Genomic DNA, 14366 nt, shown 5'->3' on the forward strand with positions numbered 1-14366 from the left:
ATGGATGAAATGAGGTTGGGATGTAGACACTGTATCATCAGTGTATGTCAGCTGGGTTTTTTGTGAACAAAGAGGGAAACAAAGTAGCTTAGAATGTGGATTAAGGAAATAACTTTGTTACCTAGCAGTGCCCTGTGTTAAGACCTACCTTTGCATGGGAAGCAGGCGAAACAAACAGGCCTTTTCCAAAAAGAGTATGAAATAAGAGATATAGGGGAGGGGAAAGGACTCCTATGCAATAACAGCTGGACTACGGTTTGTGAATATACTAATACATTAGTCTGAACTCTTTCCTCCTCTGGACAAACAAAGCAATTGAGACATAGACAGTCAATGCAGCATGAGGATTGCCCCCCCTTTTAATTGTTACAGTAAGTATGTACACGTTTAGATGATCAGACTTCTATCCTGCATCTCTGTGTAAACCCACCTACAGAATTTAATTTAGATACTTCTGTATCAAGTCTGATAACACTGATTATAAGTTTTAATGCATGGTCTTGGGCAGCAAGACATTCCATAGTCACCCTGACTATAGAATGATGTTATTTTTCTTTCCTAAAACCAACTGTTTCATCAAGTGGTCAGGTCTTTTTCTGGTGTTTGTACTTGTCATTGAGGGAGAGCAATGCACTGTAGGTTGGCAGGGTGTTTTTCTTTCACCTTTCAAGATGAAGATCTAAAGAGAGGATAGGAGGACAGTTAATCGTTTGGATACCCTAAAGATGTCCAAATCAGGTGGGATTTTCTGTTGCAATTGGGTTGTATTTGCAGTGTGCAAGAAATTAATTGGTGTTCTTGACAGGGCTGAGGGGTGCTGCTCCTTTTATGTGTGTGAGCTCTGGTTGCTGTTGTAGGCCTTAGCATGTAGTTTGTAGTTTCAAGGGTGCTTAGGCCTTAGCACGTGGTTTGTAGCTTCAAGGGTGCTTATTTTAACATCTCACTTGTTTTGGCTCACGGAAACTCCTCTTGCAACATAAAAGCTGCAATACATCATCTGATTTGTTTTCGTCATGAATGTTTGTCTTTTCACAATTGTAGCTGCTGTGCCCTGCTTTGCTAAAGATGAGAGTAACAGGAAGAAGTCAACAGAACAGTAAATCTTTTAGCTACCTGAGAATTACCCTCAGCTTTCTGAAGGTCTCCACGCAGGATAGTCTTTCCATGAGCTCTGCACCCCAGAGCTGTGTTTCTTCTATTGGATGAAAGATTTCTCAGCATTCTTAAGATGACTCATATTTTATTCATGCTCTTCAAACGATGCATGTTCCTCTAGCTACAAGTGGATGACCATATTTATTATTTGCTGCCGTGAAAAGCAATAATTACCTAAGATGATGAAATTAAATTTAGCTTTCATTAAGACTCTTTAAGGAAAGGGCAAGATGTGAATAGTAATCACTGGAAAACTACTAAAACAGAGGTGAAGCGTGGAAGGATCATCTTAGATTTGGTTTAAAAATCTGTATGTTTGTTCCTTTCATGTACGAAAATCCGTCTTTGCTGTAGTTATATTTATGACAAAAGGACATGAGCATTCTTTTGAGAATTTTACTTCAGTTTAGAATTTTTAGTTGCATCTATTTATGAAAGGATGGTTGGAAAAACTTTTTATTTGGACAGCTTTCTTTTATGCCTTATTAGAATTTCAAATATTTTTTTTTTTTTACAAAAAACAAACCAAACAAAAAAACCCCCACAAAACAAGAAAAGAGCAGGCATTTACATGCACTTCTAATGACAGTTGATTAATTCAGGCCTATTCATTGTTGTATTTTGTTTGCCTTGAAATAATAGGATGAAGGAAGTGTGAAAGAAATTCCTATTACACACCATGTGAAAGAAGGATGTGAGAAAGCAGATCCAGCCCAGTTTGAACTGCTTAAGGTTCTTGGACAGGGATCATTTGGAAAGGTAAGAAAACAAACTTGGTTTTCATCTGATGTCCAGTTTGAACCTGCTTTGTCTTCCATTACTTCTGTAATACTAAAAGGTTAGGTATATATAGATACGCTTGTGGAAATTGCCGTGTTTTGGAGGAAGTTATCCATCCTGGTTTGCAGTTGGGTGGGGAGGACAGGGGGGGGGTGTGTGTGTGTGTGTTCGTTTTTACTATGATAACATCTCTGACTTCATGTTTTTTAGAGGAAAAGCAATGTCTCTTTCCGTAGACCTGTCCAGATGTTCAGGAAAGGTAGTGCTGTACCAAAGTTGCAGGGAATGTTTGAAAAGACACTGACAAATTGCATCATTTGCCAGTCTTGCTCTGGTGCCAGGGGAGCAGCAGTTATAGCAGGACACCAAATCATATCAGACAGAGAGGCAACAGCCTCAGTCTCTAGGCAGAAGGGTCAGTCAGTAGCGAATTTAAGGATGTCTGCCATGGGAAGTTACTTTAACCATGCAGAGAGGCATGTTTGTGGTTCATCTGGACTGGCGTCTGCAGCTTCATGGGAGCAGTGTCACCAACAGCAAGGGATTTTACCAGCTGGGTTATACTTAGGGGTGGCTTTTATGCGACATCTCTGGTGTTGACAAGCTCCATTTGCCTAATGCCATGGCTATTTGGAATAAAATCGTAGTGTTTTCAAAGCCTCAAGCCTTTATTGCAGCATCTAGTGAGGAATCAGAACGAACATCTCTGTTCCACATAGGTTGCCTCACATCTTCTGTAGCTTAGGTTGATGCTTGGGAGGCACCAGTGGTGTAATGGACATCGATAGACACTTCTGGGGGAGGTGGTGATTTGTCTGTTAATGATGGTACTTGACATGCTGCAAGTGTTTGACTTCTTTCAATGTACGAAATCTGTATCGATGTAGATACAGAATGGCTGTGGTAGATTGGAACTTGAACCAAAGTAACAGTAAAGTAAATAACCTGGGAAATGTATTTCAGGTTTTTTATTTTGCTGTATTTATCAAGTGATCTACAGCTAAGAGACTAAGTGAACAATTATTCAAATAGCGTATAGAAGAAACGTGGCAATTTTTTTTGTTAGAGTAATTTCTTTTTGTAATGTGCCACTTGATGTCAAGTTGCAGAAATGAAATTAAAAATAAAATGTCTCAGTTACTAATTTGAAACACATTAGTTGAAATATTAATCCTAGTGTATAAGAAGCTAATTTATTTTTTAAAACCAGACTCTTAAACTAGATCTTTTACAACACAAAAAGTAGACAGTCAGCTTTACATGTGTTTCCATTTTCATGTTGTTCTGCTGGTTTTGTCTATCTCATGGCAGGAACAAACTTCTGCATAGAGTTGTACAAGAGGGGGGGAAAAATTTAGACATTAGGAAGGCGTTCTGTGGATAAGTGATAGTTTAGAAAATAGACTTTAAAATATTTCTTAATGTTTTGCAGATTACAAAACATTTCTTTATCTGGTAATGCTGGTTGCCAATTCCCTCATACACTTCAGAGCCTAAAAAGCTCTGTGCGTTTATTACTCCTGACTTGAGATGTCTTAAGCTATTTTAGGGTTCAGCACATCTGGTACAGACATCTTAGTCTGGACTCAGACTCTTACTTCAGAGAGTTCAGACTTCTGAGAGCCTAAGGAGTGTTCTTGCTCAGTCCCACCAGCTTGGCGAGACATCCGTTTTAGAGATTTTGAAACCTGGCAGCACTTGGTTCAGGAACCAGCTTTAAGAATTAGATGACGACTGCATGCACATCTGGGCAGAGCTCTTTTTATCTAATATTTGTTGCTTTCTATTGAAAAGAGAAAACAAACAACAAAGATCAATGGCTGTTGCCTTCATGGTGTTTGTTTTCTCTCACCAGTTCATAGTTCCCAGGGATCTCCCTCTGGGTTTGGCAACATATGGTTTGTTTGCTCCGGCCTAGTATAGAGCTACAGCCCATCCTCTACTGGTCTTTTTCAACATCTGTGCAGGATTTAACACTGCTTCACAGAAATAAAGGGTTAAACCTCATGTCCGTTACTGAATGTCTCTTCAGCCTTTGAGAACCTTCTAAGGCTTCAGCACCCTGTCTGCTGAAGATGATCTTCGATTGGCTTAGGTGAATCACTGCGCAACGTGTGCCCATCTTGATTTTGCTTTACAGTTGAACAACTGATCGTTGCACCTCCGCAAGATGCAGGATTATGGAGACTGTCTGAAAATTAGATAGATGGTGCTTGAGTAGTTTTCAGTGGCAGCTATTTGGGTCCTTACTAGCTAGAATTTGTAACTTGTGAATTCCCTACATTCTCACAAGCTGCTAGTTATTAAGCACTAAAATATTTGTACATGCCTATTAATATTTTACTTTTGTGAGTGTATAAATCTACAGGTGTTTTCTTATTTGCTGGTGTTTGAATTATTTCATTTACTATTTGAGCATCAACATCAGCGAGAGGAATGCTGTAGGTAAATCACTGGGCAAAACTTAAACAAAACAAGAAGTATGAAAACCTTGAAACATGATGAGATTTTTCTTCTAACCAGAGCTTAAAATTAAACCAACCCCTCTCCCAACCCTGTACAACTTAGTGACGATGTATGAATTTCTGATTGCACAGTGAAAAAGTTGACAAGCTTATTTGATTATTTTTTAAAACAATTTCTAAACCCTTAATAATTTCCAATGAAGTATATATGTGAATAAATTTAGTGTTAGTGAAAAATCTGAATAAGGTGGGATCAGAGAGGCAGTTTCGGGTAGCTCTTGGCATTCTCTTGTGACTTGTTTGCACTGTAAAAAAAAAAAAAAGTACATTCCTTATAACTAATAATTGCTATTGCAAGAACAACAACTTGGAAACAGGAGCACATACCAAACAATTTTCTAAATTGAAAGACCGAGTACTTAGAATATTAGTCAGAGGTATATGTATTTGTACTGCATTATTCTATCTAATATTATGCTTTTCTTAGTGTCAAGTTATACACCATCTATCTTTAAAACTCCTTTGGAAAGAAAAGAGTAGAAAAACCTGCTGGAGTTGCTATTCCAGAGGGGAAGGGTGCTTTGATCTTAAATGGTGAGGTTTCCTTGCCACTCTTGTGGAATTCATGAATATAGCCTGTTATGTATTTGAAACTTGGGCCTTAAACCTCAAAAATCACTTAGGAGGTAGCAGACCAGGTAGAAATGTTGTTCTCCAAGAAAATAATGTAAAGAAGCACATATATATGTAAGTACTTATCAAATAAGTACTTATTTAAATGGCTTGCTATAGGTAAGAATGTATAGTTTATGACCAATCTGAATACTTCAGAGAGCTTGGTGGTGCGTGTACCTCTAATCTGTGCAAGGGAATGCAATTTTACCTTTCCTTTAAAGATGTGTATTTAAGGAAGAACACTGAAAGTTGTCTGAAATTAATAGGATGTTTGTGATAGTTGCTTATTTGGTTACTAAGCTTGCTTATGCAAAAAGACTTTGAATATTTGGCATCTTTTCATTCTTCAGAGTTTTTGAGGAATGGGATGGGACTTGGGACATGCTGTCTTCTTGCCTGTATTAATGAAGTTAAAAGTAAAGACGTAGTAATCTTTTTTAGTCAAGTTTATATAAAAGTGGTATTTATATTACCAGGTCTTCCTTGTACGAAAAATAATTGGTCCTGATGCTGGGCAACTTTATGCAATGAAAGTATTGAAAAAAGCTTCTTTAAAAGGTATGTGTATCTTTTGAATTGGAACTTTAGAAAATTGTTTTCAGTGCACCTATGTGTCTTAAATGAGTCTTGTAGATACTTGTTTTTAAATTTTTTTTTAATCTTATTTTTCAGTGAGTTCTCTGACAGTGGCTTTTTTATAGAGTAACTTGTAAGTTCATGTTTAAAAATTATTTTAGATCTGGCAGAATGGCTTTAATTATGTGGTATAAAATACTCTTTCAAATTTTAAAATTGCATTATTTAATTCTGTTTAGTCTTTTCACTATATTAAAACAAATTAATTTCATAAACAATTTTCCTTATGTCTTTTGTTAAATTAGAACTCTACTGTAGTTAAAATTGTTAAGTAATTCCCTCTCATTTATATGTGGCATAGCAAGTGAACTTACTGTTTTGGCTTTCAGAAGACACTTTAATGGATGCAACTCCACTGTGTGTAAATAGGGACTGTTAGTAGTTGAAGAAGAAAAAGTAATCTTAAAAGACAGAAAATATATATTTAGTACAGATAGTACAGCAGCCTGGAAGTGTAGATGTGAGTTTTTTTCTTGAAAGTAATATGGTTTATCACAAAACACTGGGATGTTTTGGAAAAAAAATGTAGACATGAAGAAAGCTGGGGCAGGTAAGAAACAAAATAGTTTTGCTGTCTGAAGGCATGTGTTTTGTGGAGACTGAAAAATTAAAAACAAAGTATCAAGGAAAAGTACTTCTTTAGACAGCAAAGATTTTCCTTATGCTAATTTCTGCTCTATTTGTATTATACAAAATACAGTTGTTTCATACTAGTATTTTTTCTTTTTTTCCTCAGTTCGGGATAGAGTTCGTACAAAAATGGAGAGAGATATATTAGTAGAAGTAAATCATCCATTTATCGTCAAACTGCACTATGGTTGGTATTTTCTTGTTACAGTTTCTTTCAATATTTGAAGGCATAGCTCATCTTGTTCTTTCTCAGTTTTGTAGTGTCCATCTTAGTGCCCAAATTAGGTTCTTGCAAGTTTAAATCACAAGACTAAAAAAGGAATGTAAATACACACGTATATAAAAGTTTTTCGTTAAGTCCTTTTGAAATTAAAGATATCCTGGAAAATTCTTACAAGTTCTGCAGAGATTTTTTTACTTTTCATTGAGTAAAACCAAAACACAGTAATTCACGTACTTGGTGTTTCCCTGCTTGACAAAGGAGAAATAAAAGAACAGTATTTTAATGATCTCTTATGACTAAGGTTGTCTTCTGTGAAGAAGCGAGTAATCGTTCAATAAATTACCTCACGTGCTGCTGAATTATTTCAGTTCCATAACAAAACTGTTGCCTTTCACTGAAATTTCCAAGTTGTAAAAGCATTCAGATCTGTTTTGTAGATCATCTTTGTCACACAGCTATTGATTTTATTTTTTTTTTAATTTATTTTAAAGCCTTTCAGACTGAAGGGAAGCTATATTTAATATTGGATTTTCTCAGGGGAGGAGATGTATTCACGCGATTATCCAAAGAGGTAAGTACCTAAAATTTTATCTCCGCTTGGTGTTAGATGGGTTTTTTGTCAGTATAGGGTTGTCTCTATAGCTGTTTCACTCATATTTCTTGTTATAGTCAAGTTTTTAAGAACTTAGTTGGGCTGCCCTTACATATTCTAGAATATATTCTATAACCTTAAGAAACATGAGTGTATATTGATTAGTAGCCTAAGTTTTAATTTGGTATCTGCAAAGTACAGTTCTTTTGTCTAAAAATGTTTTGTTGCCTGGAAACCTAACTGAAGTAAATAAGATTAAGCAATAAAGAAAGGGGATGTATAGTTCTCGTGCTCATAGTCAGCTTAGGTGCTCCTGGAAGCCCACATCTGTAAGAGATTTCTGCTGCATTGTAAAATTTCATAATGCTGTAATACAAATCCTAGTGCCTAATCTCACAAAGTGTGAACACTGAATATTTTTGAGACCGCTCCCCTTCATCTAATATTGGCACGCAACTAGAACTTTCATTTCTATTTTTGTTTTCTGGAGAGAGAGCTTCAGAGGAGGGAATATGATGCAGCGTGTTAGTATTTTTTTTTTAAACATTTGTCATCAAATATTTATTATATGTTACCTTAAGTATTATGAACATGTTTGTAAGACTTTTGTTTTCTTTCTGCAAACCTTTCATAAAGATCTAAATTTTTAATGTCAGTTTCTCAACAACTTCAGAGTAAGAAAGCTTTTCAGTGTTTTCACAGTGTAAATATGTTTATATTGCTAATGCATGGGAAAACCCATTTTCTCAAATGAGAACTGAGTATCTGGCTGATTTTTCATGACATGGAGGTGGTTGTATCCCCAGTATGTAAGGTCATGAGACAGTTTGGTTCCCCCCCCCCCCCCCCGCCATGCTTTTTGTAAAAATAAAGCTTTAGTTTAGGAACAGGCAAAAGAGAAGGAAGAATTTAAAGGGGGTTTTGGTTTTGGCTTTTTTTTTTTTATAAAAAGCTGACCTAGCTAAAACAGTGATCATGTCTGAGAATGGAGCTCAAAATTAATTAACCTTGAGGCTAAAATGGAGGTCAAAAGCTTAAACAAACCGACTGACTTGTAAAGGGTTTTGGAACAGTAGGTAGGAAAGAGGTCAATCTCTGCTTTGATATAGGATGTCTAATTATAGCGGAAAATCTGGTATAGCAGGAAGAACTATTCTTTTGCACTAACACAGCTGGGATTACCAAGTATGCAACTTTCTTAAATAAGGGATGGAAGTTTATCCATAATAATACTGGTTAGGTGGTTGAAAGAGGTATGTATTCCCTTTGGGAATAAAGAAATAATAATAGTCAAGCTTTCTTAGTGTTAAGTCTCTACACGTTTTTTGGGAAGACTTCAGTTACCTTCTGTGATCACTTTCAAATGCTTACTGTGTGTATAGATAGCGCAAAAAAAAAAAACCCAAAAACCAAAACAAAACCAAAAAATCAGGCCTTTTTATTTTCTGATGGGAAGACAAGATATTTCCAAAAGTACATGATAAAACAAAGACAGCGGACAACACACATGAAGGTAAATTCCCCATGGCATTTCATGCTTTCCACACAAGGATTGTTTTAAATTAATTGGGCTTAGTATGAGGTTATTAAAACACTTTTGTTGGTCTTTAAAATCTAATGTGGGTTTGAGAGTTTCAGCTGTGGAAGTGAAATGAGTATATAATGAAGTTTTCATTGGTAACATTTAATGAAGTTGACTTGCATCATGTTTAATTTGACGCAGAAAGCAGTTTTAAATGAAAATATTATTGGGAGATTATATATTACCATTTAGCATTATTGTATTCTGAGGTTTGCATTTGGGCTACTTGAAGGAGGAGTGATATCCAAGGGTTTCCCCTTGCTCTCTTGGATATAGATGAAAAACAGTATCAACCATTGCTCTTTAAAAAATCAAGGTGAAACTTTGTAGCGTGACAGCTTTATTGTTCACACAATGTTAATACCTATCATTATGGAATATTTTTGTTGCCAGTAGAAGAGATTACACGTGCAATTTGAAGTACAGATCAGTGTACTACTAAAGCAGTAAGCCCAGTTACCTTAAGTCTTGTTAGCTATCTACTGTGCAGTTGAGATGGCTGTTCTCCTTGTTCCTGCTGTTTTCAACAACAGTAGTTCACTTAAACCTCAAATTCAATTCCAGTAATTTAAAGATTGCTAGCTGCTTCAGTAATTTGTAGAACATGACAAGAGATAAAGCAGGTATGATTCTTGCATATGAAATTAGAAGCAACCTGTTGAGTATTTAAGATAGAAATGCATCTTTTATGCTCTATAAGCAACAGCAGTCGGTTTGTCAGTGTCTCACTAGGGTTCTTTAAATCTCATTTCCTAAGAAGAGCAGAGTAGGTTCTTCAACTCCCACTGCAGATTTTCATGTCATTGTTATTTTCACCAAAGTGTTTTATTTTGCATACTTTTTTCTAAATTACTTTTTTTCCTACTGTTAATATGAATTCGGAGACAGTTTACCCAATACAGCAGCTGTATACTAAATTTTATGATGCAGTGGAAAACAGTCTGTGTAGGATTGCAGCAGAAGGAGTGCTGGTGGTCAATAACACCAAATATAATAATTAAATTCATTACCTTAAGTTAGCTAACGCTCTGCAGGAACTGCTGATGTCTTTAAGTACTGCAAGTAGTTTTTTTGTATACCTGATGATTAGCCTGTATTACTATATCATTTCTGTTAGGTGAATTCATGAATTGCAAGCTCTTAAGGTACTTCTAAAACTAACTTTGAAATTTAGGCAGACAGGACTATTTTTTTTAGATTGCAGTTTTAAAAACTGAAGACAAGATCAGAAGGTAAATCTATACAGTTCTTATTAGGTTATGTTTACAGAGGAAGATGTGAAATTCTACCTCGCAGAACTGGCCCTTGCTTTGGATCACCTTCACAGCTTGGGAATTGTATACAGGGACCTGAAGCCAGAAAAGTAAAGTAAAATGTATTTTACCACTATTATGTGTATTTTGCTTGTTGCTTTGCATTTTCTAACTGTACTGAAGTAAAAAAATACAAATATTTTTGTTAGACTATGTAATCAAATATAAAATATAAACAATGTGATTTAAATGAAACAATATTAGCTTGTTAAATTCGTAACAAGTTGAACATCAAAATTGTTAACTATTTTATATTTTAAATGTTGTATGTAAACGTTCTTCTTTATGTGTATTGGTGAATGTGAATTTTAATTTTCAGCATTTTGCTTGATGAAGCAGGACATATCAAGTTAACAGGTAGGTAACACTTACTAGTATAGCACTTTCTGAATGTATTTCTGTATAAGCTTTTAGTTATAAGCCTAAGATATGTATCCCAATGTCCATGCAGGTTCCATGGAAGTTAGTTTTCCTGTTGGCTAATATTTGCATAGATCAAGTTGCAGTCTTAGCAGCGATATTGCTGTAAAATGCAGGTCCTAATTGCTGTGGTTAAAATAGAAGAAATGTAGTTGAAAATACAAAACCAGACATTGAATGTATCTTTTAAAGGAGCTTTAGTTCAGGTGGTGGTACGTTAGTAACTAAAAATGTCCACTATTCCAGTTAGAAAGTGAGCTGTATCAAGATTTACTGTTAAATGTCTTTTAACTGAAGATCAGGAGGTGTTAGACCCAGGCTGAAGTTGCTGACTGTGAGACTTTTAAAAGGGAGCAGAGGTGCTTTTGGCATAAAATGATTTTAGTGCACAATAAGACTTCTGAAATACTACTCTTTTTTGTGTGTGTTTCTGGATTATCACTTTTAAATGCATATAAAATTGCAGAAATGTTCTGTGAGGAACAATTAAATACATCTATTTTAAGAAATGATATGTGCAAAAGACTGTTTAGAAACCAAATTACTATAAATTTATGAAAGCTTTAAATTACATTTAAGGTGATGCTTTTGTATTCTAAATTTCATTATATATTTTGATCTATAGTTATTGTTATTAGATTCCAAGAAAAAATGAACTTTTTTAAACTCTCAGAGACTTGATGAAATAATGGTGATGGAAATCATGTTTATACAATACATAATTTCTAAAATTCTGCATTATATATTTTCAATCCTAAAATTCTCACTTCCTTCTGAAACCGGAAAGAATAATTGATGGGATTATTGATTAGCAATCATTTCCCCTTTGAAAAAAGGGGTGCTTGAGAGCCTCGTCTTGAGAGTTGGGATAATATGTATTCAGTGGCATTGTTCAAACTAGGAAAAAATTATATTCTGGGAATAAAGTGACTACTGAACTTGAGTCAGGTTGCAGAACCATTTTGTCTTATATAACAACAATATTTTTAGTCTGATTTTATTTATTCATCGTGTTGTAATACTAGACCATGCAGACTGCATTCTCTTTGATACTCATTTTTATTTCTATCCAATTTTTTTGTGTGAATAAAGCAGGCAGTAAACAGAGAATATGAGAACTTTTGATTATCTTAAGGTTCTAAATGTGTAATATTTCAGGTACTGAGTTATTTTGAGTAGTAATATTGATGGCTTATCATCAATTTAATATGACTTATAGAATGGTTTTGGTGGTATGTAGTAAACCAAATGTCTGCTGTATCTCTAGATATCTGCAGTTTCTTGTTTCATGAAGAGCTAGGGTAATCACATAATAGTCCTGAAAGCAGACAAACAAAAGCTGTCAACGCTTGGATTTTGAAATACCTTATAGAGTATTGATTTTTTTTCTGAAGTTCTTTACTGGCTGTATTCTTGTAATGCTGTTGTTGTAGACTTTGGACTCAGCAAAGAATCAGTAGATCAAGAGAAGAAGGCCTATTCTTTCTGTGGTACTGTAGAATACATGGCACCTGAAGTAGTAAACAGGCGAGGGCACAACCAGAGTGCTGACTGGTGGTCCTTTGGTGTTCTCATGGTACTGTATGCTTCGTTGCTTACCTTGCTTAAGGTCACAAATACACTGCGTATGTCTAAGTGAATGTGAAATAATGTAGTTAGAATAAGCTTGTCCAGATCTAATTGCAAATGCTCGGGAAAGGGGAAGAGCAAACTCAATAACTGAATTGCTACTGAAGTAGCAACTAATTTGAATAAAATTGACTTTTCACCTGCTTAGCCCTGTAAGAAGTACTGATCAGGAACATAAAAATCATAGGTGTAGTCCATTAGTAGTTTAGAGCAGTTGTAGTCAGTGTGAAACTTCAGTTTGTGTATTTATTTCACATGTTACTTGATAGTTAAAGAAGAAAAAAAACCCTGAAGACTTGGTTTGGTGCAATATTAATTGCATTTTTGTAAGATTAAGCCTGTTGAATGAATACTAGAGTGGAGTAGTGAAATAAGCCAGTAACTGCGAGCACTTATGCTATTGCTGTGATGTGTTAGAGCATCAGGCTGAAATATGCATATTCATATTAAAAGTAAAGTACTGGTTAGAATTTATTCTTCTTGCTGTTTTCAGAATATGACAACTTCTAAAACTTGGTTATGGAGAGGATTTTATTACTTTAATTGAAGTAGCTTGTGGATGTAAAATATTCCTACATCATCATTACATTACACTTGCCACTGTTGTTAGCATGTAAACTGCCAATGAAAACAAAGTTTTAGATTTGTGAACTTTTTTGATAATTAAAACCTCAAGCCGGTATGTCTAATGTAGTGGTAGGGCAGAGTACAGTACTTAACACTTTGAGCAACTGGGAGAAGAAGTGTTGATTTAGATTTGTTAATCTAATTTGTTCTTTTCAGTTTGAAATGCTTACTGGTACACTACCATTTCAAGGTAAAGATCGAAATGAAACTATGAATATGATACTGAAGTAAGTATATCTTCTTACTTTTTGGAAAATCAGAAAATGTAATTTTTAAACACGTTTTAACAGCTTGTTATAGCTCCTTGTGTTTGAAGAGCATTAAGCTAGAACAGGAACAAAAAAGCGAAGCCCCCTGCAACAAGGTTTAGATCCCAGACTGTGCAAATACTGTTAAATATCTGCAGGAATTAAAATCTTAGGGATGAACTTGTAGGTGTGTAGTAAAAATAAAAACAGTACAGTGAATTAGACCAACATTTACCACTCGTGCGGTTATGCTCTCTTGTAATAAAGCATTACAGCATACCTTATTTTGTAAGCAGTAGTTAATCGGGTGTTGCTGTGTGTACATATATATGGAGAGAGCACACTTACGTGCTCACATTTTTCATATTAAATTACTTCGGTTACAACAGAAGCTGCGTAACAAGACAAACTGGGTAAACTGGTGATTAGTAAGTGAAGTTGTTGGGCAAATATGTTCTCGTTTTTATTTGTGCATAGTTAACAAAGAATTTCCTTGAGACCACATGCAGAGCCTTGGGCCTTTTGAGGGGGTGACAGAGAAGCGGGTGAGAGAGAAACTCTGTTCTTACCAACACACGGCAGTTTGAACTTACCCTGAGTATGAGTTTATAGTGATACTGCCCCTGGAAGCGGATGGCTTGGATCACTAACCTCACTTGGAGCTCTAGGTGATGCTACAGTTCTGCAGAAGAATTTCTTGCCTTAGCATAATAGTTTTCACAAAATAAGCTTGATAAAGTCAGTCAGCTTTTATATGATGGCTTAATGAGCTACTTCTTGAGGCTCTTGCTTCAAGAAGAATATTAGCAATCACTTCAGAGGCAGGTAATTTAGAATTTGGTGTCTCTTCTGTCATTGATTCTGGTAGAGGTATTTTGGTGATAACTTCCTGGTGACATGAAGATATCTTTGAAAATACCTGTTCCTGAGGATAATTGGTTTACTCTGTTTTAGCATAAAGCTTGTTTTGGGGACTTGGGGTTTGGGGTTTTTGGTCTGGTGTGTTTTTTTTGAAAACCACTCATATAATGTGAAACTTAAAAGCTGATGAGTTCAATGTGTACACTCTACAAGACTTTGGAATAGATCCTCAATACATCAAATTGTGCAATGAAGTCTATGTAGACAATTTTTAGTAAGATACATTTCTTTCTCTTGTTCTCTGTTTTCCTTTAGAGCAAAACTTGGAATGCCTCAGTTCCTCAGCCCTGAAGCACAAAGTCTTCTGAGGATGTTGTTTAAAAGGAACCCATCGAACAGATTAGGTTGGTTCATTTATTTGGATCTCTGAAATAAAAGTAGTTAGGTTGAGTTTGATTATATGAAGAAAGTAGTTGCTAGAGACTCTTAAGCTTCAGATAGTCAGTAAGATTTGGGTTTAGATACCATTT

General features: G+C 35.3%; 1 protein-coding gene across 3 annotated transcripts in view; it reads left to right on the forward strand.

The window, feature by feature from the left end:
* RPS6KA6 (ribosomal protein S6 kinase A6) overlaps window positions 1–14366 on the forward strand; it is a 43602-nt gene that overhangs the window by 11841 nt on the left and 17395 nt on the right. For 2 of the 3 annotated variants that reach the window (XM_074834813.1, XM_074834812.1), the window contains exons 3-11: window positions 1798–1914; window positions 5552–5633; window positions 6448–6528; window positions 7056–7135; window positions 9985–10106; window positions 10371–10408; window positions 11905–12047; window positions 12884–12954; window positions 14152–14240. In XM_074834813.1, the coding sequence (XP_074690914.1) occupies window positions 1798–1914; window positions 5552–5633; window positions 6448–6528; window positions 7056–7135; window positions 9985–10106; window positions 10371–10408; window positions 11905–12047; window positions 12884–12954; window positions 14152–14240 (823 nt within the window). The remainder of the gene's footprint in view (window positions 1–1797; window positions 1915–5551; window positions 5634–6447; window positions 6529–7055; window positions 7136–9984; window positions 10107–10370; window positions 10409–11904; window positions 12048–12883; window positions 12955–14151; window positions 14241–14366) is intronic. The other variant, XM_074834811.1, reaches the window with a different exon arrangement.

This window comes from Strix aluco, chromosome 10 (assembly GCF_031877795.1).
Source record: "Strix aluco isolate bStrAlu1 chromosome 10, bStrAlu1.hap1, whole genome shotgun sequence".
NCBI lineage: Eukaryota > Metazoa > Chordata > Aves > Strigiformes > Strigidae > Strix > Strix aluco.